A 27,027-nucleotide genomic window follows, 5' to 3' on the forward strand; every position below is an offset into this window, starting at 1 on the left:
CCCCAGGCTGCTCTTGGGCAGACATTTACAGCACATGCAGGGCTGCAGGAGCATGCATGGCTTTCAAAGTTTAGGAAACGCTGGGCTAAGGGCTTATAGCAGGGGTGTAGCTGGGGCGTAGCAAGTGGAGAAACAGATCAAGACAGCGAGCACCCAGAGGTGCAACGTACCGGACAGAAATGGAGGGCTTGCTAAAACGCTTGAGGTGGATGGAGCCCAGGGACACTCAGGAGGGCGCAACATGACGACCAATCCCTATAGGGGAGCACAAGAGCTAGGATGCTTACCAGTCAATTCCTTTATGATAGTTGGGCCCATTGAAGAACTGGATCTCTTCGAAGGAGGCTGGACTCGGGAAGTTACTAGTGACCGCTGGGTGCATGGTCAGGAAGAAGTGCACAGCTGTTGTGCCTACAACGAGCAACAACGATTAGTGGAGCTTGGGTCACCCAGGGAACTGAAAGAGGCGGGGGGCGGAGGAGAGGCTTGTGTCTCCTGACAACTCTGCTGAGCACAGCGAGAGCTTCCAGCATGTCTGTGGTCAGCCAAGCCAGGTGTCCCTACTACGCAGCGACAGTGCGGCATGGGCACAGAGCACAAGAGCTGCCAGGGGCATAGGCACACAGCAGAGATCCCCAATGACTCCTGTGAGGAGGATGGCAGCTGGGCTGGGAAGAGGTTCACCGATAGGGCTGAGGGTCCCATTCTACACAAATGGCTGGCACCTGTCAATTGCTGGAAGCGGTTCCTCAGCTCAATACCTCTCTAGCCAAATCACTGCCACAGCAATCCCAGATGAGTTACCGACCCATGTACAGATCTAGTCCCAGACCCCTGTGCAGTGTGTCAGCGTGAGAGCCATTAGGGCACAGGCCTGTTACTGGGAAGGCACTAGAGGGGCACATCGGCTCGTGTGGGTAAACCAAGAGCCTGCACTACTTCTCGCCGTGACTCAGCAGGTGAGGCTCTTCCCTGCGAGTTCGGGTTATGCCTCAGCAGGGCAGTAGGAGCAGTGTGCTGACGGAGGTGCTGCGCTTTGGGTGGGACAAACCAGAGACCCTAATCACGTGTGATCGCTGGCTACTGCCGTACAGATCCACGAACGGTCCATCTGCACCGGAGGCAGCAGAGTCAGGAGTTTATCTTTAAATGGGCTGAACAATTACCAGTTTTCTGGGGTCCAACGACAAGGAACTTGGGGAGCCGGTCACATGTTTTCTCTTTGGACCAGATATCCTTGTGCCTCTTATCGTCACAGGGATTCTGCACAACAGAGAGAACAGGATTTAATATTAGCAAGGGAGCTGATGACGGCTCCTGCGGATAGAGTGTAACCCACAAGGAACAATTCACAACTACATCCCCATTCTGCTGAGTACTGGCAGGCTGCACTGCACAGACCAAGGCGCAGGAACAGCTTCCAAAGCACTCAAATGATTTAGGAGCCTAAGTCCCTTTTGAAAGTGTGACCCGCAATTCCTGTCCAAAGAAACCAAGATGTGGGCCCATCACCATTGCTGGGCTGAGCAGCAATCCCTGCCCTGCTGCTGTTACAGCACAGCCACACTGGCAGACAGACAGTTCTACCCCTTCAGTTCATTTCATCTGCTCATTAACATGCAGAGAGCTGCTGTGCTGGGATGAAATGGAATAAGCATGTTTTGATTTAACCAACATGAATTCTATAGCATGAAATTATGTCCGGAGGCGTCACAGTAACATGCCTGCAAGCTCTGCCAGCCCCACAGACGTTCCTCCCCCCACGGTTATATCCTCAACTAGCCAAGTACCTGGGACCCCCTCCAGGCCAATGAGAGCTCTCTGTCCCCACAGCTCGCACCAGGAGTGTGGCCCATCACTCCCTTCCCCCAACGTCACGTCTTTGGGATCTGGGGAGCGAGGCAACAAGGACCAAAACCCACGGCCATGCGACTCACCCCTCTGGGTACTGGAGTGGTAGGAGTGGCAACCCTTCCCTCTCCATGTACCTTCCAAAGAGAGAGCAGCCTCCTGCAAGAGGCCACGGGGAGGAGTCCTGAATGGCCAAGGGAAATCAGAACAGCCTGCTCACCTGCCACAGTGGGTTCTTCTCCTGGGGAAAGATTTCAAAGTACTTTTTTGCCAGCTGGACAGGAGGCAGAGTCTGCAGGCGAAGGTTGGTCCAGCATTGCACAAACTTGACCAAGCTCTCAAAAGTGTACAGCCCCAGCCGGTCGTTCCCATAATTAGACAGGTGCGTCATGAAGATGCTGATCTGCAAACAGGGAACACAAGAAGCATTTACAAGTCAGGTAACAGCCCTGCGTCATCCCAGCCTGCTCTCTGCCACCCTACTGCATCCCACCACCAGACTTAGAAGCTGCTGACTTCCGAGGCCTGCTCTGGCTGTCTGAGCTGGTGAATGTGCATCCCTCCTAGGCTATGGGGCAAAGGTAAGAGACTATATGATGCCCCCGGGGTTACTGCTCTGCAATCCACACCTCTGCTCCAGGCAATGGGTGCCCCGGGGAGAGGGAAGTGGGTGATTCTCCAAATAGCCCCAATTGGGCTAGTCCGTGAAAATCCCAAGTGCAGACCATGTGTGAATCAGAATGCGTTCTCCGCCAGAGCCCCAGCGCAGTTACTAGTGCTGCAGACAGCTGGAACAGGGAGCCCGCTCAGCCCTTACAAAACACTGACTGGTGGAGACAGGACCCACCCTGGATCCTAGCTCTCCCGGCAAGTGCGCTGTGCATTCCCAGGGACAGCAACTCACCTCTCCTAGGAGCCCCAGACCCAGACACTCACAAGGCAAACACATTCCCACCCTGAACAAGCCACGGCTCCACATTCCAGGTGACCACAGGATAGTTTTGGAAGCCGGGCTGAGGCCAAAGCAGTGATTTGTCCACAGTGACCCTTTTCAAGCAGTCAACAGCTTGGAAAGCCCCTGTCCAGGAGGGAATTGGAAGCAGAATCTCCTGTGTGCTCAGAACTGGAATTCAGTTCCTCCTCCTCTTCCCATTGCTAGAGGGGGTCACAAGTCGTGAGAGCAGGGCACTCACTGCACTGGCTGCGGCATGTGCCAGCTTGAACAGGGGACACGGAGACCTCGGAAGGGGAGTGCTGGGGCTGGCTTTGACTGCCAGGCAATGCCCTGGCAGAAGCAATCCAGGGCAGACTGGATGATCTCACAGGAGTCTCCCAGATCCCGAGTCTGTGGGAAGCCAGCTTTGACTCACCAGCAGCGTGAGGAACAATCTTGGCTTCACTCTTTAAAACACTAAAAATACACCAAGACCTGAGCCTTGGGGTGTGGCCATCCCTGCCTGTCCTCTTGCCAGGGAACAGACATCATAGAATCCCAGACTATCAGGGTTGGAAGAGACCTCAGGAGGTCATCTAGTCCAACCCCCTGCTCAAAGCAGGACCATCACCAACTAAATCAACATCCTCCATCAAAAGGTCCTCCCAGGGGGTGTGGGCATCCCCCTGCGGAACTTCTTGCCAACTGTTGGGCATGAGACCCTCCCGAAGCTCAGGAACATGTGCATATCCTCCCTAAACCCCCAGGAGGGCACCTTCTGCCCACCAGGTTACGGGGCTCTGAAGACGCACTCAGGCCTGCAGCGAGCACGAGGTCTTGCATTCACCCTGCCTTGCTGAACAACCTACTCTCATAATTGCATTCGTTTGTCCACGGCTTTGACGGCTCGGTCCCTGTGACGCTCCAGTGCACAACTGGGCACAGAAATGCTGCAAGGCTAAAAGGTCAGCAGCACAGCAGGGGGCACCTCACTGAGAACACTGGGAAGGAAGCAGGTGGTTTAGCACCGCAGGGTACAAGAGGGGCCTGGGCAATCATGTGGGCACCCACTGGTGGAAAGCTGGAGGCGAATCACTGTGAGGATGGGGGAGCAGGTCCACCTGGCAAGGTGAGAGGATCGGGCTCAGGAGTAGCTGTCCATGCATCAGGAGAAAGCATCCATTTCCTCCAACTGCTTGGGGAGCCACCTGATAGACAGGGATCATTGCACAACAACCCCTTTCTCACCACTGACACAGCCCTCCTGCATTGGGGGAGGAGAGGATTCAGTCCCAACACCGGCTTGCTCGGGACGCTGCCAGGGTGACAAACGTGGCATACAACGGGGGCAGTCAAATCTCCAGGCCTGCCATGACCAGTTCTGGTAACATCATTGCCCATAAATGGTCCCAAGCAAGAGGAATCGCAACCAGCCAAGCCAACCAGGACTTGCAGGGCCACTGCCCTCCTCTTCCTACTGAGTCTGGCTGTCTCGTAACAGTATAACATGCATACCCCAACAGATCAGCCCTGGTGATCTGCCCTGCCCTGGCTGGTCCTGCCAACACAGCCCTGAGCGAGCCTACTGATGTAATCTATGACCAAACCCTGCCCCTCAACTGACCCATGACTAGCTTGGCAGTAAGGCCCCATGTGCAGCATGGCATGATCTCCCCTGCTCAGCACTGACAAGGAGCTGTAGACAGAGAAGCCTGGAGTTCAGAGAACAGATGATGAGGGAAACTTTAGGAATATAAAGCAACAGCTGTGGGTACAGCAATGGCCTGTATGGCATGTAGTGTGAACAAAAGGGCCTGTGAGAAGTGCTCAGAAACACCCCCCTCTGCTGCTAGGAAATACAGCCAGGGCATGTGGCAGCCTGTAGGCGTCTATTCTCATGCCTGAGATCAAGGCTTGCTCGCTAGTCAGAAAATCAAACATCATCTGTTGACACTGCAGAGTGAACCATACACCCAGGACTCCTGCATGTGGGCCACACTCCAGTGGGCTGGAAGCACCACAAAGGAGTGCAAAGAGGCTGTGCCCCAGTCTGCTACGGATCACTGATAGTGATGTGGGGCTGGTGGCTTTCTCCAAACACTGGGATGTCTCTATCAGTGGGGTCGCACTTTGCTAGCTCTGGGCTCCCGCTGCAAACAGGAGCAGTGAAGATGTGTTGACAGCACAGCCCTCCGCTGCTTGCAGGGATGAAGGGAAATGAGGGAGAAATACCCAGCAGAAGGAAAGGTGCAAATACAGGAAAAGACTGAAGGAGCTCAGAGGAGGCTAGAGAGTCACAGTAGGGAGCCAAAGCCAAGGTGCATGGTGCTCTGGGGACAGTTTTATCTGCTAGAGGACACCACAGCCCTTGAGAGATGCCAAGGCAGTGCCTGAAGTGGGCAGCCAAGGCCTGGCTGTACTGCAGTGGGGCTCTTGGAGGGGTGGGGTGGAGTTCACCTTACACCACACTGAAAGCACCAGATATTATGACAGACACAAGTCACAGCCTCTGGGCAGGCAGGGAGCCACAGAACTGAGCTTGTCCAGAGCATTGCCGATGATACAGTTCCACTTAAAATTTGTCTTTTAATAAGTCATACATATGCTGAAATGGCTCCTCACCCAACTCTCATATTCCATATAAACAGATCAAATACTACATATCTGTGGGGAAAGTGAGTAGTTAAGCATGTTGATGTATATACAAAGGGGGGTATTGGCGAGGACAGGGAGAGAACGAGGGGGCCCTGGGCTGGGGGTGGTGTCATGTGGAGGGTCACATGAGAGGGTCACGTGCTCCCCCTTGTGTCCCTCCCATAAGTGCAATACCAGCAAGAAATGATTTCTACTTGCACCACTGACTGGACACCACAGCCCGGGAGTCTGTTTGCAGGTGACTGAAGAAGGGGAACAGCCAGCGTGGGTTGGTGATTTGCACATTAGGACACAGTCATCTGGTCACCACTTTTTACATAACAAAACTGCCCTCTTGAATAGAGAGGGGGAGCCCGGTGGATTGTGATCTCTGGATTTCAGCAAGGCCTTTGGCCCAGTGGCCAAATTCAGACACTGGAACAGACAGAAAAGAGTAGGGAAGATGAGCTGAAATGATCCAAGGGACCAGAGAATGATGAACTTGTGAGAGAAGATGAGAGTAATAATGGTGGTTCCCCTTAAGCTGTGATGCTCGTTATAGGGGTGGAAAACAGTAACTCTGACTGGGTAATAATAACCACACCAAGACAGGACATTTCTAGGGGACAGGAGGAGTAAACTGGTTTAAGTTTAACAAAGGAAATTAGGGAAGATCTTTGGACCCGAGACCTATGAGAAAGGGGAATATCTTGCTTCGACATACTCACTAGGTATCTGTAAGGAAAGAGAAGGTTTGGGAAGTTTAGCGAGGGAGTGACAGGCAGAGGGATGGACTACGAAATGCAAGGCCCCTTCCAACTGCCTCCCTCTCAATTTTCTGAACCTGACCATCTGAGCCCACTGTCTCCCCGTTTATTTTCTCTGGATTTAAAAGGATAGAGGTGGGAAAGCCCCCAGCCAGCATCCACAGCAGAAAGCTGGGAAGAGACTGGAAGGTGCAAAGGCAGTGCATTACTCCGGAGTTTGCTGGAGCCAGGCGTGATTGAGGGGGCAGGAAAGAGCTGTGTCAGACCTGGATCTCCTGAAAATGCCTCAGGCAGGACAGCTGCATCACAGGAAAAACATATAACAAACTGTTTCACGTGTATCCAAGTTTCAAGGAAATGGATTGGGGGTGGGGAGGGGGAAGGGGACACACCCTAGCAATGAAACCCCAGGAGGATTTGTCACAGCGCCTGGAGACAAGCCAACTGCAGTCAGATGCACAAGCAATAAAGGGAGCCAAGGACTTTTGGCTCAACAATTCGCTGGGGGAAGACTGCAGCACGGGTAAGAGGAGCTCCAGCGTCTGACTGGGCTCAGCATGCCAGCCCCTTCTTCCAATCCTGTGCTTGGGGAGGTTTGCTCTGGCTGACCCTAAACTCTGATACGAACTGACAGAGGACAACAGGGTTTGCCAAGAATTCCCTTAAGTAGCAAGGGCTGCTTTAGCCTTTACTGTCCAGATAAGCAGCTGCCCGCCCTTCCCCCAGCTCTCGCTCTCCCACCCTAATGGCTAACCATTCTAGGCAAACCTTGTGTAGTCTGCGGAAGAGAAGAATGAGGGGGGATCTGATAGCTGATTTCAACTACCTGAAAGGGGGTTCCAAAGAGGATGGATCTAGATTGTTCTCAGTGGTAGCTGATGACAGATCAAGGAGAAATGGTCTCAAGTTGCAGTGGGCGAGGTTTAGGTTGGATATTAGGAAAAACTTTTTCACTAGGAGGATGGTGAAACACTGGAATGCGTTACCTAGGGAGGTGGTGGAATCTCCTTCCTTAGATATTTTTAAGGTCAGGCTTGACAAAGCCCTGGCTGGGATGATGTAGTTGGGGATTGGTCCTGCTTTGAGCAGGGGGTTGGACTAGATGACCTCCTGAGGTCCCTTCCAACCCTGATATTCTATGAGGGCTTCCACCCTCGCACTCTCCATGGACACTGAGAATGGGCCCGGCAAGCTTACTGGGTTCAGAAGCACTGTGAGGAAGAGTTCACCGCCCCGAATGCTTTTGTCCAACTCCTTGGAGCCCCCAGGATACTCGTTGTAGAAGATGGTGTGAGTAAAAAGCCCACACGTCTGTCGAGGCAGCACCTAGTGAAGCCAGAGAGAGGGAACGTTACAGAGGAGGCTGAGTGCATGGGTGTGTCGAGGCAGCACCCTACAGAATGACATGGAGAGGACGCCACGAGCAAGGGACCCCAAGCGTCACAGGTTTACAGGATTCAGACTTTCCCCTCATTCACATGCTCATCCTGCTCTGAGTAACGGCACAGGGGGTTAGTGGGATCTCAGCTTCATGCTAGCGTGCATGGTTCTATTTACCACATTCCCACAGGGGCTGACCCATACATCTAACACACAGGTCAGGACAGGTGCTGCAGACATGCCTCCTCAGAAAGAGCCCTGGAGTCTGAAAAGGAGAAGTCTGCTCGTGCAGAGATGGTGTTTTCATGGGCCTGGATGCATAGCTTTGTAGACGTGTACTTGCTTGCGTTTGGGAGTTTTTATTCTAAAACCTCACGTACCGTAGCCTCTGCACTGCACTGACTCCAATCACAGATGCACACCAACCGGCTCTTTCTCAGCTTTGACGGATGGTTTTGGGAAGGTTCAGCACTCGAGGAACCAGGTGGAGCTTCTCAACACTGGTCACCTAGAAGGCCCCCCCCCATCAGCTGACTGCCACCATAGCTCCTCCCAGAAATAACCCAACAGGCTCCACTCTCCCAGCTGGTAACACTCACCATGATGCCGTTATGGATAAACCCTCGCCGGTACCGGGCAGGCCGCAGGTGGGGATACTCCTCAGTGCTGGTCACCTGGATGCCCCAGATGGATTTCCAGGCCTCATAGAGCTGTGTGTGGATGGGATAAACTCCAGAATGATGGGGAGCCACAGCATAGCCCAAGTCCGTGGGGATCCCATGTTCCTGGAAGCAGAACACAGCTTTCATTCAGTATTTAACTCCCCATTGTCTTTAATGAGAACCACAACAGCACGAGCAGACTCTCTGGGGACGCTGTGTGAAATGGGAAGCTCTGAGTGCTGCCAGAATCTATCGACACATGTAGCAAAGGTGTTTATACATCAACCAGGGCGTTCAGCACCGCAGCAGCTGCTCAACAGCCACGGGTCACTTGGGCTGTGACAAACTGGACTAATTCACCGGCCTGACGTCAGCCCCACCGGTTACAATGGCCAAACTGATCAGTGCTGCTGAAGAGGCAAATCCTGCTCCTAACTCTGTCCAGAGGAGCGTCACCAGAGCAGAAAAGCAAAACCATGCCTGCCAAGTGTGGAGGGAAGGGAAGACGGCAGCTTGGCTCAGTCTTTGAGAGAGTAATGCTAGCGACAGCAGGGAGCAAGGGGGCTGTGCAGAGTGGATCGGGGACTTGGATCCAGGTATTACATCAAATCAATAGGAAATATTTGAATTTTGTGGCTAGAACTTCCTAGAATGGTTCTGGTAACAACAGAAATTAGGACAGCTTTGCCCTGGTGGTTTACAATACACCTGGGGCTCTCTGACAGAGTCACAGCCTGTCATGCTCATTGGCTAGGGTATTCTATATTAAGTGTGTTTAATTGCTTTCTGAGTTTTGTATCTCTTTGCAACGGACTGTCACATTTCTGGGCCTGTGTCTGAAAGAAAATAAAATCAGATATTTAAGCAGGGAAGACAAGAGGTAAACTGTCGTTATAGCATTGTGGTAGCTGTGCTCTGAGGTTAGGAGCACCCATGTTACCCAGGGTCAAGAGGTCCAGTGAGTGGGGCATGAAACAACAGACTCTTACTCCAGTGAGGCTTGGCTTATAACTGATAAACCCATAGCATGGGCTGAAGAGAGGCTTGTTTTCAAAGGAATCTGCAGATGTTTCACCCCTGTGCCGTCAGTATTAAGCATATATGGCCCCAGCAGCCCAGGACTTTCCAGACGGTCCTCTCCCTCCACATGACAACATGGAACTTTCTTTAAATTGAAGTGATTCTCTGGGAGGCCAGTGTTCCTACGTTGAGCATCCTATGGTACTGATCAGCTGAGGGCAACGCACACCTGGCTCCCTGAAAAACCTCAATGAAGCAACAGGGACAGAGCAGGGAATGCTTCTTTACAGTCTGAGTTTGTACCATACTTTGAATTGGATACTAGAAGTAGCACCAGAATGACTCAACAGCCACAATGCCCCATGCCCACACCCTAGGAGCCATGCTTTGCAATGTAGTAGGAGCCACACATTGGTGCACAAGTACCAGGACACACGTTCCCCTGGGCACTAATGCTGGGTGTCACACTTTGAGGCAGTAGGGACCAAGCACCAGGCCAGGGATTCACACTCAGCTTTCCAATCCAGCAGGATTACCACATTAGTGCCTAGGCTCAGCAGGAGCCAAGCACCCATTCCGGTGTGGATGCTTTGGGATTTTGAAGCAAAGCGAAGGAGCCTATGGACCACTGACATCACCTCTTACCAGCGCAAACTGCTTGTTGAGCTTCATCTGCTCAGCCAACACGGTGACGTTGTGGAAGAGATGAGGCTGCATGTGACTCCACATGTGCGGGAACCACCAGAACTCCTTCCTGTGTTTAAGTAGCATGTCATCGCCTTCATCTTCCTCATCTGTACCTGCAGGGAGCAGAAGGTCCACAGCAGGAGGGTGGTCAGTGACCTGAGGCAGTGGCTAATCTCAGTGTAATTCAACACTGGCAGCACCCAGAGACATCCTGCATTAGTTTTACACACACCTGCCATACTCAGGGTGCTTCCAATACCATCATCCTGCTGGTGCTCAGCTCACAAGAGCTGAAGGAAATATTCGATTGGACAGACAGCGCTTTAGAATCACATACGCTGTAGGGCAGCTGTGCTACACTATGGGACACTGCAACCAGAGGACACAGACTCAGGGGAATGCTAGGTGGGTGGAAGGAGCTTACCTGTGTGGTAGAATTTCCCAGAGAAGCCCAAGTTGAAAGTGAAATTGGGGACTAATGTTCTCAGCTTGTTCTGAGTGTTCAGGAGAGCCTGTTCAAATGGAACGGGAGAAAGAAAGATTCACATTCAATTGCTCAATTCCAGTTCAGTTCTGGAAGGAGGTACACTAGCACGGAACCCTGTTGTCCTCCATTGTGGCAAGGCACCATACTCCCTGGAGCAGTGGTTCTGAACCCGCAGCCCAATCAGCACACAGCTGTGGCCCACGTGACATTCTCAGGGCCATACGGGTATTGTATATATTGTGTGGATGCAGCCCACATAACACATAGAGAGCTGTATGTGCGGCTCACAATGGTAAATAGGTTGAAAATCATTGCCCTGGAGTGAAGCATGAAGCAGGACCATGAGAGCTAAGAGGAGGAATGAAATGGACTCTTAGTGCCGGCTGGTGATACAGGGCAGGGTGCTGATCATTGTCACCATATTGATTATTTCTGGAGTGCCAACGATGCGCTTGAAGTTGTCCAAGAACCTGCACTAACCTAGCCACTCAAACCCTTTCTGGTCAAGGGGCTACTAGCCTCTCTCCTCCAGAATGAAAGGCCAGAAACTTCAGCTCCCCCTCCTCACTCAGATGTCAATGGCAACAAATGTGTAATGAGCCTGGGATGATGGGTAAGACCAACATTCAAGGCTAGGCTCCAATCCCCACTGTGCTCATGGGACTATCCCATTCCTAATCCCCCAAGGGAACCAATGCGTTAGGGGAAATATGGTCTATGACATCTTCTGGAACCTATGGTAAGGGCTAGTTTACACTAGAAGTGCTAGAACGGTGCAGCTGGACCGCATCCGGTGAAGCTGCTCTGTGCCAATGGGAGAGAGCTCTCCTCTCAGCATAATACAAAACCACCTCTGCGAGCGTGTCAGCAGGAGACATAGCACTGATCACACCGACGCTGAGGTTGGTGTAACTCACGTCACTCGTGGGTGGCTGATTCACAGCCTTGAGCGACATAACCTGTAGTGTAGACAAGCCCTAAGTTCATCTAGTGCTTTGGAAAGATTCAGCCTGGCAGTTCTGCAACCAAAGGCTTCACAGGACAGGGCAGCATGGGCAATGGCAATGCAAGGGTGAATCTCCATACCTGCTCTGTTTCTGTGGTTTGGACACCTGCTTCACCAGGATTACCTGCTTCACCACTGAGATCCCCAACTCATTTCACATAGGGCACTCATTATACATGGTTCAGAGCAACAGCTTTCGATCAGACCAACCAAATGCATAAGGAGAGGCAGTTCCCATGCTACTCGGCTGCATCTGCCCCCATAACCTAGCCATGAAAAGCTCCACCTTTATTACCATCTCCAGAGCCATCCTCCTTTCTCTGTGGGAGTGAAAGAGGTCTCCAGCTACTCCCTTTGCTGGGAAGGTGAGAGAGAAGAGAGGAGGCTAAGGAGCTTAACATTCCTCTACAGAGGGATGTTTAAAGCCTGGCTTGGGTTACCATAACAACACTTCTGTCAGCTAATAAATCCTACATAACTCTGCTTCAGAGTGGACTGCAAAATCTACTGCTCAGAGAGAGGCACCCTGGGAAAGAGGTGGGGCAAAGGGAGCCCAGAATCATAGAATATCAGGGTTGGAAGGGACCTCAGGAGGTCATCTAGTCCAACCCCCTGCTCAAAGCAGGACCCATACCCAACTAAATCATCCCAGCCAGGGCTTTGTCAAGCCTGACCTTAAAAATATCTAACGGAGAAGATTCCACCACCTCCCTAGGTAACGCATTCCAGTGTTTCACCATCCTCCTAGTGAAAAAGTTTCTCCTAATATCCAACCTAAACCTCCCCCACTGCAACTTGAGACCATTACTCCTCGTTCTGTCATCCGCTACCACTGAGAACAGTCAAGATCCATCCTCTTTGGAACCCCCTTTCAGGTAGTTGAAAGCCGCTATCAAATCCCCCCTCATTCTTCTCTTCCGCAGACTAAACAATCCCAGTTCCCTCAGCCTCTCCTCATAAGTCATGTGTTCCAGTCCCTTAATCATTTTTGTTACCCTCTGCTGGACGTTTTCCAATTTTTCCACATCCTTCTTGTAGTGTGGGGCCCAAAACTGGACACAGTACTCCAGATGAGGCCTCAACAATATCGAATAGAGGGGAACGATCACGTCTCTCGATCTGCTGGCAATGCCAACGTATACATCCCAAAATGCCATTGGCCTTCTTGGCAACAAGGGCACATTGTTGACTCATATCCAGCTTCTCGTCCACTGTAACCCCTAGGTCCTTTTCTGCAGAACTGCTGCCGAGCCATTCGGTCCCTAGTCTGTAGTGGTGCATGGGATTCTTCCGTCCTAAGTACAGGATTCTGCACTTGTCCTTGTTGAACTTCATCAGATTTCTTTTGGCCCAATCCTCTAATTTGTCTAGGTTCCTCTGTATCCTATCCCTACCCTCCAGCATATCTACCTCTCCACCCAGTTTAGTGTCATCTGCAAACTTGCTGAGGGTGCAATCCACACCATCCTCCAGATCATTTATGAAGATATTGAACAAAACGAGCCCAGGAACTCAGACTACGTAGAGTATTATCATGCTGCTTTCCAGGAAGGTCTGTTCTTTATGATGTGCTAGACCTTCTACTGACTACTGGTCCTTCATAAGAGCTCACTCAGAAAACAGTACCACACAGGTTCAATCCCACTCACACAACCCCCTGCTGGGCTGGATAAGAGAAATAGGAACCAACCAGGGCCTGCACTGGAAATTCCTCCAACCTTCTCCTGATGAACTGATACAAACAGATGAGTGATCCCTCATCAGTAAAGGGGGGTGTGTGTCTTTATTATGGAAGGGAGGGAGTGTGAGGACTGGCAGGCAGGAGACCTGGGCTCTAGTCCCATCCCTGCCAGTTGCTCAGTTTATTTTCCCTCCCTATACTCACCTCTTAGGGTGCTGTGAGGTGTAGTTCATTACCATGTGTAAAGTGCTCTGAGATGTTTGGAGGCAAGGTGCCAGAGAAGGGCACAGTGTTATATTTACTAGCACATGAAGTAACCAGACAACTGCAGGCAGGTCCTTAGCCCCACACTCTGCTCATATGACACTGAACGTAGTCTGTTAGTCGCCCTCTACCCCAAGAAACTGCCAGCTTCCTCAGCTGGTGGAAAAGGGGGAGCTTACCTGTGGTCCCGGCTCTTCTTTTCAGCAGCCTGACCACAGGCCAGAAAACCTCCCTCCGGATTCCAGCAAACTCAGACCTAGTCTTATTTTTGCTTTGAATCCCTTGGAGCGCTCTGAATATCTCTATTTGATATCCTCTACTTACCACCATTTGAAGGCTCCTACTGGAATGTAATAATCCTGCTCTTAGCTAGCCAAAAGGGCCACTGTTGGCTAACAAGCACTGCTGGCTCCAGGAAACAAGAGACTGGGATTCAAATGCAGCTCACTACCATTAACTCGCCAGGCCAGCCCAGATCCAACCTGCCTTACAATTGCTATAATCTGATGGAGAATGTCCTCCGGATTCTAAGGCCTGATTTTGCAGATGTCTCAATCCAGCCTGTAATCAGCTGAGAGAACAAAACTGCAGGCACAAGCAATGGATACCTAAATTCCACCACCCAGATTTGTGTGCACAATAAAGATGATGTCTACATTCTATCACTTGGGCCTTCAATTAATTACCCTCACAACTGGGGGGCTTTAAAAATTATCCTAGGATCCTAAATATTTATTTAAAAACACACATTGGAAAGAAATTAAAAGAAAAGCCCCCATCTTGGTGTGACCATTTTAAAACAAAGTCTGCATGCTCCCACTGCTGGCTCTGCAGAAGAATGCACCAACAATCACTACAAACTCCTGATGTTGCTGGTGCACAGACACAGCTATTTCTATCGGGGTTAGGACATCGGGGGGGGGAGGGGGGAGAAGAAACAAATTAGCCCTGACTGCATTTTGTTCAATGTGGCTATTTAAGCCGCCAATCCTTTTCTAACATGGCATTATGGTCCTAGACATCACAGTGTTATATGGCTGAACAGTCCTTTATATGACTGGACCTTTTTTAGATGTAAAATGTTTCACTTGTGAGGTAACTCCCTTCTCTTCATGTGTCAGTATATAATGCCTACATCTGTAATTTTCACTCCATGCATCTGAAGAAGTGGGTTTTTTATCCACGAAAGCTTATGCCCAAATAAATGTTAGTCTTTAAGATGCCACTGGACTTCTTGTTTTCACTGAAGAGAGCTTTTCACTATTCAGCACAAAACCTCTCTCTCACTCACACACATACACACACACACACGAAGAGAGAAAAGAAAGTGGAAAGGAGACAGGTAAGGAACGGGGGCTCGGGGGAGAAGAAGAAAGAAACAACAAGGCTGAGGGGGAAAGAATGTGCGGAAGAAACAAGAGAGGAGACAACACAGAGAAAAGCAGACGGGAGGAAAGCAGAGTGCCCAGCTTGGCTCTGAGCTGGTGACAATCCTGCATACTCGCACACAGGACAGACTCCCCTGCTTCGAAACTGCACCCACGGCAACTGGACTGCATCTGCTTTGGGAATTTTCTGCAGTTTTCCCACTGTTGCTCCAGCCGTGGTGTAGCTCAAACAGTGCTAGCAACAGTGGAAGCACTGGTGCAGACAGATCCAAGCATTTTTAGTGCTCCCACCAACGCTAGCACCAGGAGGAGAACTGCTAAATATTCTCTGTTTAGGCAAGGACAGACTGTAGGATTCAAAGGGGTAAGTACCAGGATGCCCCAGCCACTGTCAGACAGTCATCTGAATTCCTTTCTTCTATCTACCTTCACCAGTGACGTGCAATCATTGGCCTACACCAGCTGCTAAGCTACCAGACTCACCAAACAAGACTGCTCACCAAATGACTAGACAACTTGTGTTCTTTTAGAGGTGATCTGCGAAGGAGCAAACATTAGACTTGTGGGTTTGGTTTTGGTTTTTTGTGGGTTTGGTTTTGGTTTTTTTATGCATCACAAATAAGCGGTGCTTATTTGTGATGCATAAGGAGGGCCTGAAAGGATTGGGGAGGTTAGACAGAAAAACAGGGTTCTGTTATATTAGAAATATCTCGTCCTGACTTTCAGTTTGGCTGGCAGATTCTGTGGCAGATGGGAGAACTAGCAGGATTATGGATTCTCAAGAGATTGAAAACTGAACAAGTGAGAGGGGAAGGGATTCTCTGAACTCTGGGAAAACTTTTTTGTTGTTAACTATGTAACTCCAATTCCTGACAAACACTTGGGAGAAAAGTTCACCCTGTGAAAGGTCCACTCCTGGATTTAACTGAAGGCTGAGAACGCTCCCATGCCAATTTTTCAGCAAGAACAAGTAGTCAAGGGCTAATAACAAGCAGGAATTTTTTTAAAAAAAGAAAACATTCCCCCTGCCCAAGTCACCTATAACTGGCACACATTTGGCCAAGAAACATGGAGGGTTTTCATCCTCCCTGGGGATCTACGGAGTTCCTTGAATGTAGATCTGTGAACTGAAACAGCCTGGCTGAGACAGCAGTCATCTCTGGGACCTGAAGCAACGTTCGCTTCCCAATCTGCCCTCCCTATCTGCTGTCATCTAATCTAAACTTTAAAATAAAGAGCCGTAGTGGTGCAGTAATGTCCCTGAAATCCAGAGTTCATGTTAAAAGCCCAAAGAAACACCAGCTGTTTTGTCACTGTTAGGATCTCCTCCCCTCCCCACAGCACAAGGCCATTAATAAATCCATGAAGTTAGTTCTTGCTTTAAACAAATAAAAATTTTCCTGGTGCTGCAATCACAGAGCCTCTTTTAAATGGATAAATCTGGGCTTTATCTGCTTTGCCTGAGATTCTCCATTTACTGATCTCAGATTATTCCTCCATTTCACAGTTAAACCCAAAATGAAACATCTTTTAGAATTATCTGGTCTGGGTTGGTTTTTTAAATCACTAGAGCAGACTTGTGTCCTGTTTCCAGGGCTTAGGCCAATTGTCTCCTGCTTCCCTCCCAGGGTCAGTGCTCTGCACAGCTAGGAATGGGGTCCCCACCTTTCCCAGTTTGGGGAGGGGTGTCCTGGCTGGGATAATGTAGACCAGTGTCCTTTGAGCTAGGCTTTCATGACACCTGAATGTCCCAAAACACAGAGCTGCAACTGGAATTCACAGTGCCTGGGGCAAGGTATAAGTGCAGCCCCAGGGTGAGTTGTGTACAAATACAGAAATAATTGTTTGGCACATACTGTCAGCAACCACTTAGCAAAACAATTAATGATTTACTTACAATACCTGCCCCTTGTTTCACTGGTCCGAGGCTTGTGCCTTCTCTCTCTCCCCCTTTGTGTTTCCCTCTTTATCTCCCTTCCACCCTCATTTCCTCTTATTTTACACTCCAAAAAAACATTTCAGTTTTTCTTTCACATTCACAAGATCTTCAGGAATTATTGCTATTTCCCATATAAAAAAACAATTAAAAAAAAAGGTCAGCACACAAAGTAGCAACTCATATTGAACTCCCTGCCGACACAGAAACAACACAAAAGACAGTCAGTTCCCTTGTGAGAGACAATTTTACCAGAAGAAAAATTAGGTGGGAGTAACCACACATATGACAGCAAGCCATGTAACACTGAACAAGACCACTTTTCTGCACATAGTACGAACCAGTAACACTTTGAAGGAGTCAGAGGATGGGGCTGAGACTTTTAGTCTAAATTCCATCAATTACAGTTTCAATGGATGGCAGAGTAACTTTGAGGAGGATTAGATAGATGTTTAAGTATTATAGGGCAGTTCTTAAATAATAGATGAGATATTGATAATTGATGAAGTGAGCTGTAGCTCACGAAAGCTTATGCTCAAATAAATTTGTTAGTCTCTAAGGTGCCACAAGTCTTCCTTTTCTTTTAGATGAGATATAGTAGCTCAGCAGGACAGCCTGATCACTTCATTTAAAGTCCCTGGTTCTCTGCGTTAGGTAAAAGCACATACAGTACAAGGGCAATTGCAGAAACACAGGAAATGCCACACCTAAATAGATTCCTGTCCAGATTCCACCCCACTCTCTCCCTGTCCTGTCCTTTTCTGACTCCTTCCTCAGTTATGTCATCATCACTCAGTCATGAAGGGCCACGATCAACAAACCCCCAAAATGGCCCCCCTCAGACTCCTCCCCAGCAGTGAGGCCAAGGGGAGAGCGCCTGGCCTGAGCTCTGGGAGCTGCTCTGTGCATCTCCCCCAACCCTTATTCCCGTGTTGCTGGACACTCCTTACTCCCTACACAACAGGTTATCTGCAGAACTGGGGGTGCACGAGCTGAGAAGAGTAGGTGAGTAACCTGAGGAGAGGAGAGAGCTCCCCACTCTCCCAAGTGCTGTTCTGAAAGGTCACAGGAGGGTTAAACACTAGACTGCAGCAGTTTTATTGGTTGGTGCCCCAGGTGCCAGCCTTCGGGGCTGAGAGAGGACTACAGGCCTCTCTGCATGTGATGCTCTCAACAGAGGCTGCTCAGATCAAGATGGAGCACTGCATTTTGGGACCCCCATGGACTCCATCACTATACTAAAGATGAGAAAGAGTAGACTGCTGCAGTCATTCTCATCTTTAACCTACAAGTGCTATTTCTGAAGGAATTATGTGCCATGCGCCTGTGCAGAATTCATGTCCCTTGCAGATTTCTTTGCTTCCCTGCAGAAAAATGACTTTCTGACAGGGAAGCAAAGGGAAGCTCCAAGAGCGGTCACGCACCCCTCCCTAGTAGTGCAGATAGATCATTTCAGGCACCCGGAGCAGCTGGCGGAGAGGTAGATCACCGCGGGGCTAGGGACACCCCAGCCAGTGGCTCCTACCCTGTGCCAGGATCAGCTGCTAGTCTTGGCTGGGCTGGAGGTGGAAGAGGATGGGACTTCTTCTTCCTATGCAAAGAGTGGCTGGGACTGTGTCAGACCCACCCCCAGAAACCTCCCCCTGTTGCAGGAAGCTCAGCATCCTCTCCTGCTTCCTGCCTTTATTGCTCCTCAGCCACGGAGGGAGGGATCACTGTAAAAGGAGCTGCTCCCCCATCCGCTCAACCCCTGTGCATCCGGACCTCCCGTACCTGGATCCCCCAGCCAAACCTCACCCTGTACACCCAGAACCAACTCCCCCGCCACCAGCCCTCGATACCAAAACCCATCCCACTGAACCTCAACCCCTGCATCTGGAGTCCCCCCTGCACCAGACCCCCTGCCTCCAGACCCCCATCTCTGCACCCAGACCACCCCCCAACTGAGCTCTCTGCACTCAAACCCCCACCATGATGAGCCCCACCCCCCTGAACCAACCTGAGCCCCCACATCTAGACCCCCACCCCATCAAGCCCCACTCTCCCAGCACCCAAGGCCCCCCACACCCAGAACCCGCACTGAGCCCCACTCACCTTCACCTGGAATCCCCTGCAGAGTCCCATTGCCCCTGCACCTGGAACCCCGCAACGAGCCCTTGTGCATCCAGCTCCCCCCACACCTAGACCCCCCACTGAGCTGCCTGCACCCAGATTGCCCCACACAGAATCCTCTCATCCCACACCTGGATGCCCCCCACACTGAGCCCCTCCACACTTGGATCCTGCCTCGTTGAGTCTGCCTGCCCCACACTTGGTGTGCCTGGCACAGAGGGGCAGGGCCCCATTGTTTCTGGGGAAGGCCCAAGCCTTGTGCTGTGTCAGAGGTGGGTGCAGCCTCATCACTGAGTCCATGTCCCAGGGGAGGGGAGGGGCTGCAGGGTGATCTCCCACCTTCATGCAGCCAGTGGCCTGTGCTCCCACTGCCATGCTGCAGTCTCCGCATTTATTTATTGACAAATAAAACTTGCAGAATTTTAAAATACTGTACACAGAATTTTTAATTTTTGGTGCAGGATTCCCTCAGGAGTAAAGTGCAGCCCATGAGGACTACAGGTCCCAGAATGCAATGCTGCATCTTGATCTGGACAGCGTCTGTTGAAAGCATCACATGCTGGGACATGTAGTCCCCATGGACTGCAGTTCTATGATTGCAGCAATCTTAGGGGCAGCCCTGTGGCTCCTGGCAGATTGCCAATGCAGCCCTTGATTGGACCCAGGGGCCGTATTTAGGTGCCATTGGGTTATCCCTTCAGGCTTTACCTCCACATCAGACACCTTCATGCGAGTGCCCTCTTTGCCCACGAATATGTCATCGATGTCCACGAGGATGTAGCGGTCAAGCGTGAGACAGAGGCGCTTGCCAGTCAGGTAGGCAATGGCATCCACAAAAACAAGTTTGTGCAGCCAGAAGTTGAGGTTATTGCCGAAGAGGACCCGCTGGATCCCGTCATGCAGACCCAGGTCCTGCACGACAGTGGCATGCAGTGCTTTGTGGGTGGCCAGCTGAGGAATGGACTCTGAAGACTTTGTGCTGGCCAAGAGCACAGGCTCATAGGTGCTGTGGTTTGACTGGAATACAGTCCAGTCATCACCGGGCAGGGGACCCTGCTCCACCTCATTGGCCCGTGTGATGTAGAGCAGGGGGGCACTAGGGTTGATGTGATAGTCCCGGAGCCCTAGGTTAGAGTGTAGGAAGAGGGGGAATCCCTTGAGCTGAGCACTAAGCAGGCTGTTCTCATTGGCTTTGAAGAACCCTATAATCCCCACTCCATACTCCACACAGTATTTGTCCAGCAGCTCCCGGTTCCAAGCATCTAGGTTCACATATTTAAGAACATTCTCATAGATGATAAGAGCATAGCGGCCCCTGTCCTTGTCTGTCAGGGTGGGCATATCCCCCTTGCCAGGGGCAATCTCTGTCCTGTATTTAAACCGGCTGGATTCCAAGATGGCCACAATTTCCTGCCCCAGCTGGGAGTAAATGCTTTCCACAAAGACTAGCACCACAGGTTCAGTGCGCGAGGTGTCAACGGATTTGGTGAGCCTCCAGCTGGCCCGGGGCGGGATCGGGGGCCTGTGCTGGTTGCTGCAGTCGCTGAAGGGCAGGGGCGGTGGCTCCTTGATTTTGGGGCTGTTGGTGACATAGTAGGCCAGGAAGCACATGGAGATCAGGCTGAAGGCAATGAGCAGCAGGATCAATCTGTGGAGCTCCAACTGTCGCACGTGCCGCACCACTTTCCACAGCTGAATCATGGTGAGGCGGGTGGCCCACCCCCTCCTCAAGCTTTGCACTCAGGTCGCCCTGGAGATCTCCAGCGCCACCGTGGCAGCATCCAGCAGCAGCTCACAAAGAAGAAACAGTGGCTGCAGAGCAAGGGAAAACTAAAGCGAGCAGCTTCTAGACTAGACTCCCACGGATCTGCCATTTATCTCAAGTAACCATGGTCCTCAATTCCCATCGCTCCTCTGTGTGCTTCCCCCGCCGCCACTCCTCTCTCTCAGCCAAGTCCTAGGGAAGATGAGGTGTTTTTAAACACCTTTGTTTCCAAGCCCAAATCAGTCAGCCATCCTGTGCGCTGTGTGTGGAGCCGGGGAATCCCACCTGGCAGTCTGTTCCTCAGCTAGCCGCTTGCCATTCACATGATGGCACCTTGTAGCTATACCTGCAGTTAAAGAGAGAGACAGACTTTCAATAAGTGTTCATAATATTTAGCAGGCTACAGGGGCTCAAAATGGTGGGATCAGAGGGGCTGGGGTAGCAGGTGGGCATGGAGGCAGGGGAAGGGCAGTCACAGATCAGACCAAGCTGCTGGTGGTAGGAAATGCACCATCAGTAAAGGAACTCAGGTGAGCTGAGGAATGACTCCGTTGGGCTTTCTAGGAAGGGATCTGCAGGGAATAGAGATGGTGCTATTCCCTCTGCTGGGATTCTCATACACTGTGATAACAGGAGCCTGCAGCATTTGATGTCCCCCACCCCTCCTTAGGTCATCTAGGGCACTGAGCACAAGAGAGGAATCCCCTCCTACCCAAGCCTCCCTCTCACAAGCAGCAGCCCGTGGGCCTCACTTCCCCCCTTTTAACCTACTCCTGTCATAATAATGTTGCCCCTCTTCCCTCCCTCCCCCCCGCCACCCAAATTGCCTGCTACCTTGTGGACTCTAGAGCTACTGCGGTCCCCACTCCCAAGGGAAAGCCTCTCCAATTGCAGCTAGCTCTCTCGTTCCTCCACCCTTGGAATGACACCATCCCAGGTTCCCTGGCTCCTGCTTCGTGAGGCTGCCCTGATTCCAACAGGAGACCCTGCTCCTCCTGAGCTCTCGAACTAATGAGGCCTTCTCGAGTCCCGAGGGACGCTGTTATTTTAACAACAGAGGACACCTACTCCCCACATGCATACCATGAGCTATAGAAAGCAAAGGCAGGGACAGCAGTTTCATTTTTATACGTGAGGAGGATGCCCAGTGGTGATGCCTTTCCCCAGCATAGGAACTCTGATGCTCAGACGAGTCGGCCAGCTTTCATTTGAACATATATATACTCTGCCAGTGATATGTGCCTGACTGACAACCTTGGAGACTCCTGATCTCCGTAACAGGCTCCTTGATTCATCACCAGTGCAAACCTTCCCATAGTACCAATGTGTCTCATATACTGATCTGGGGGCCTTCCCTAGGGCACCTCTAAGGATGAGAAGGGAGTTCAATTAATCTTTGATCTCTGCTGAGACTGCCAACGAGGTCAATTAGTGCCAAGTGACTGGATAGTGATGGGGTGGGAACACCTGCTTACATCTCCCACTTCCCTCTCCATTTCACATAGGCCACTGAAGAGCATCATGCCATCTTTCAGTCCCGCACAGCCCGGGTGCATTTGGGCCAGGTTACAGGTTAAAGCTGTATATCTCATTACTGATCCACAGCTCTCCTGTCATTTTTATACCAGCAGCCTTGTTTCACCACATGCTGTTATTTTTACAGGAAAAGATCCCCACAAGGACAGACAAGCACCAATCCTTCCCAGATGCAAACACCAGGGAACTTACAAGATCTGCCCTGATTTCAAAATCACTGCTTCTGTGTCTTTCTCCTTGCCAGAAAAACGGTTACCTAATGCAAAGCAGCTTCCCAGGAACTCACAGGATACAATTACATTTGCTGGGGAGTACATGGATCTCACTCACTCTCATGCACACCCACCCCTTCCCAGCCAGACAGATGCTGAGCAAGCACCAGGGCCCTGTCACAAGGAAGTACCAGATGTCCCACACTGAGTCAGTCACATGTTCACAATGAGCTCTTTCTGAAAGTCACAAATAAACCCGAAACACCCAGATGCACAATGCACACACAAACATTCCCTCCTCACCCTATGCAACTGGCAAGGCACATCACAGCTGTTTACCAGCAACAAGGAGAAGAGAAATGAGGGGCTGATGAAGTGGACCATTCAGCACCTTTTCCCTGTCCCTCCCTCTTTTTAGCCTTTTTGCTTTGATTTTTATTATTCTAATGTACTTGTATTTCGCAACAGAAAAAAACTACATCAGGGAAAAGATCAATTCACAGCTGGGGCCAAAAGTCAAACTGTAAAGGTCCCCACCAGGCTAGTTTCTAAACTCTTGGTATTACTTGAGACAGAGATGACAAAGCAAGTGGGTTGATAAAGATATAAATATACAGCACCACCACCTTTTTACCTGCGGGATGGGGTCAGAATGCTCTTTACTAACATTAAAATTCACAGTGCCTCTTGATCTCAGCTCACCAAGGCAGGGACCACTTCTTTGCATGTGTCTGTGCAGTGGCTAAACACAGTGAGGTGCCAAACCTGATAGAAGACATACTTTACACATGGGGAAACTGAGGCACAGGAAGGGTGACTTGCTCAAGGTCACAGTGGAAGGGTCAGGACTAAGAGACCCAAGAATCCTGCTTCCCCATCTCCTGCTGTAATCCTAGACAGCCCTCTTCACTGACAGAGCTGGATTCGGACACAGCTGCCCAGCCAGCAGGGAGATGCTGCATTGCCTTCATCACAGACACACTGACTATTTTTGAAAGCCTGGATTCTAGAAAAGTATACTGGGGGAGTGGGGGGGCTCAGCACCTCTGAAAATCAGGCTCTTAAGTGTCTCAAAGACAGACATCCAAAAACTCAACACCAAAACTCACTGGCCCTGATTGAAAAACAATCAAGAAAATGACTTTTCTGCCTCCACTGTGAGCCTTCCCACGCTAACTCTGCAAAGCGGGCCTCAGCACCATCACCCTCTTGTTTGGCACCAGAACTCTGGAGGCACTTTACATTAAATGAGACAGCACTGAAAGGAGCCAGTGTTCAAAAAAGGGAGGACAGTAGCTGGACAGAAAGAGCCAATGTGCTATGTCCTTTCTATAAGGGAAGTTCCTGCTCTACAGTTGGGTCTACCAGGCATTACAACCCACATATCAATGGGCATTAATTGCTATGAGAAATGCCCTTTACTCTGCTTACAGAAATGCACTTCCCAAGCCCACTCAGGTCCTTGGTTACTCAATCCTGCCTGTGAGAAGGGGTTTTAGGACTGAGAAGCCAACTGCACACCACAGAGCTTGGAGCTTCCTCATCCCCCTGCCTTGGGCTGCCACGGAATACACGTCATCTCCACATACACGGCACAAGAGTTTCTTCCTGCAAGGATGGCTTTAAGAAGAACGTAAGGAGGTATCTGTAAGCCAAGGAGCCCATGGGCTCCACACAGAGGTTAACAAATAAATGCTGACTGGACAGAATTTGCAACCTAGAGGCCACTAGAAAGGAAAATCCCACAGTGCCCGAGGCACTGATCTTTAGGGAAGCCTGACAATGCAACCTCAAAAAACAGCCTGGAAAGCAGCACTAGTTCACTTCCCTGGTTCTATTCACCCATCTATTCACCCTCCCCGTCAGTGCTGAACCATGGCTCTCTACAGCACAGCACTGCACCTTCGGCCTTCTGGTTATACTTCTCAAAAGGAGAACTGGAAGACAACTGGATTGTTCTTTTTAAAGTTGGGGTGAGCTGGGATTTAAGTTACCCTGCTGCACCTGCAGTGCCCAGCTGAGGGGCACGAGGGAGGGATACCCCCTGCACTGGGGACTTCTGAATCATGTGAGTGTTTGGATAACAATGACTCCATTCAATGGTCCAGCAACGCTCCCAAACAAGCCCCCATTTGTTACATGGGTGAGCGCAAAAAAACAAGTTAAAAAGAGGCCTGTATCAAATCACTGCTCAAGAATCTGTCAGTTCTGATCTCTCTAACAAGGCCTCCCAGCCAGAGGGCATGCCAGCTGGCACACCCCGCACTGAGCTCTTTGGGGACTGTTCAGCTGGTTTAGTTAAGAAAGAAAAAAAAAAACATAACAAAAATTACATCAGAAATGGTGAGGGAGGCATCCAGCAGCCACCCCTACCCAAACTGCAAAGCCCAGGCCGATTTCCAGGGGGAGGAATTAAACAGTTCCCTCTTACAGAAAAAGAAATTACCTGTCCTTTTCTGTATAGTGGGTCAAACTCATGAGGATGTAACACTTCAGAAATATCAAGTTCATGGAAAAGTCAGGGTCTGTTCCAGTCTGGGTGTAAGTTTGCCAAGACTGCTTGATCTCAAAAGGTATAGAAGCAGGAGGTCAGAATGTGCAGCCAGGACTAAAAATTACATTAGTCCAAGGTCCCAGACTCACTGTGTTCAGTCCTGCCACAGACGCACTGCTAGATGAATGCGCCAGTGACACTTTTAAGGTTAGCTATCTCACAAATCTCCAATGTTAAACCAAATGCTTTGTACCACTTTGAAGCAAAGATTCTCAATTCCACAGCAACACACAGCATTAATGTCAAATTTCAGCTGTTTGTGAAATAAGGAGTACTAAAATCATATTGCAACTGTCGTAGTATAAAAGCAGAATACGAATCAGAATGATGTGGTTTTAGATCTGCTATGCAGCCATCTGCAAAGGCCTGGAAATTATTTTGTGGGATGAATCCAAAAGCTTTCAAGATCAGTACATGTTCCTAATCCCTGGCTCTGAACCAGTGACCAGAAACAGAGAAGGTCAATCTCCACATTGAGTGCACAGAAACTGAACCCATCTGGGATTCATGGTGTGCCCAGGGACAGGGGAGGTATCAACAGTCTGATAACATCAGCAAGAACTCCTGTCATGTATGGGATCCACCTTCTGACTGCACTACAGAAGGCTCACTGCCCAAGGAAACAACTTTTCTGGTGCAACATTCCCTCCCCCAAACCCACCGGTCACTAATCATCATCTAATGGATTTCTAAACCCCACAATGGCAGGCTCCTCTCATTTGTCAAAGGACTCCAGTTCTATGCTCTCCTCCCTACACTTCCTATGCAAGAAGAGCTGCTCTGGACACCAAAGACATAGCACAAACTGGTTTATACAGTAGTTACAGAAGGAATCTAATTGATTTTCTAGTCCATTCATTCCACCTTAATACACCATCTCCCAGGGAACACCGCATTTCCTTTTTAAGAATAAGCATTTTTTTAAAGTAGAAATTCCAAATTCTTGGTGCCATCAGGATAAAAACAAAACAAAAGTCAACTCCATAGCGGAGCAAAACTGTGAGACACCCCTGCCTCTCCATTCCTCTACAGCTGGATCAGCACTAGGATCTGGAACTACCTGACAATGGTTACCACCCATACATGACACTCCCTCTCCTGTGGCTGGGCAGTGTCTGGTCACTAGTGTAGACAGGGCTTGTTTAGCTCCAACTGCAGAATGAGCAGTCAGCCGTTGGGTAGGCAAGAGGCTGATTACTCTTTGTGTGACAGGTAATGAGCCTGATGTGGTCTCTGTATGCTGTGTGTTCAAACACAGCTCATTGTGAGGGTGAGGTGGCACCTCATAGTGAGTGGCATAACTGACACTGATTGCCAGCTAGAGCCAAAGTCTTGGACAGACAAGGCCCAAAGAATGGAGAGCTCTGGCAGGAGATCAGCTCAAGCAAGAAGCACCAGCAGTTGCTGCTCTGACAGACGCTGAGACAAAATCAAACCAGTTCTGTGATCTGCCTGGGCGAGTCACCCTGAGGAGACAGGCTTCTTCTGGCAGGGATTCAGGGTAAGTGGGAAAGCTGCCAGCTGGCCGACAGGCCCAAAGGCAACATGAGGAGAAGGGCTGGAAGAGGAGATAACAATTACTTCTCTTCAGACAGGTATGTAACTTCACACCCCCTGCATTAGCACAGCCTGCATTAACTCCGCCCAGGGCAGAACAGAAGGGAACTGAGCAGTTGCCTGGAGCTCAAAGTCACACTGCCAGATCTCTGAGATGCTCACTAATCTGCAGCAGGGCAGCTCCAAGCTATTTGCCAGGGGTGCGGCTGCACAGGACCCCATGATTCCCGGGGTCTCTGGCTGTCAGCAGCTCCTTCCAGCACACTCTTCTGACCTCCCACTCCTATGACTGGCACCCTGATCAAAGCCACACACTCCTCCTGGCCTCACCCCACTGACACACACTCCAAGGACATCCTCCCAGCTGTCAAAAATCTTCCTGATATGTACCTTCACCCAGGCCAGCTGCCAGCCCAGGCCCCACCAACCTGCTACGCTGATTGCCTCTATGGTGTCGCTACACTACAGTTGACCTGACTCATCTTCCTAGGCCCAGGAATTTCAGATTGTTGCATGCACTGATGTGCCGCTGGGGTTGGCTGTCAGCACAAGCTCCTACCTGTGTCGCACGAGCTGGGAGGGGAAGGCAGTCTG

At 50.4% G+C, this 27,027-nt stretch overlaps 1 protein-coding gene across 5 annotated transcripts in view; it reads right to left on the minus strand.

Moving 5' to 3' along the window:
• Positions 1-27,027, minus strand: part of NDST2 (N-deacetylase and N-sulfotransferase 2) — a 230,452-nt gene that overhangs the window by 11,165 nt on the left and 192,260 nt on the right. For all 5 annotated transcript variants that reach the window (XM_077822088.1, XM_077822087.1, XM_077822086.1 and 2 more), the window contains 8 exons: positions 19,518-20,920; positions 10,360-10,447; positions 9,894-10,048; positions 8,166-8,351; positions 7,384-7,512; positions 2,072-2,254; positions 1,167-1,263; positions 288-411 (listed from right to left, as the gene is read on the minus strand). In XM_077822088.1, the coding sequence (XP_077678214.1) occupies positions 288-411; positions 1,167-1,263; positions 2,072-2,254; positions 7,384-7,512; positions 8,166-8,351; positions 9,894-10,048; positions 10,360-10,447; positions 19,518-20,510 (1,955 nt within the window). In that variant the 5' untranslated portion in view covers positions 20,511-20,920. The remainder of the gene's footprint in view (positions 1-287; positions 412-1,166; positions 1,264-2,071; positions 2,255-7,383; positions 7,513-8,165; positions 8,352-9,893; positions 10,049-10,359; positions 10,448-19,517; positions 20,921-27,027) is intronic.

The sequence above is a fragment of the Eretmochelys imbricata genome, chromosome 7, assembly GCF_965152235.1.
Source record: "Eretmochelys imbricata isolate rEreImb1 chromosome 7, rEreImb1.hap1, whole genome shotgun sequence".
Taxonomy (NCBI): domain Eukaryota; kingdom Metazoa; phylum Chordata; order Testudines; family Cheloniidae; genus Eretmochelys; species Eretmochelys imbricata.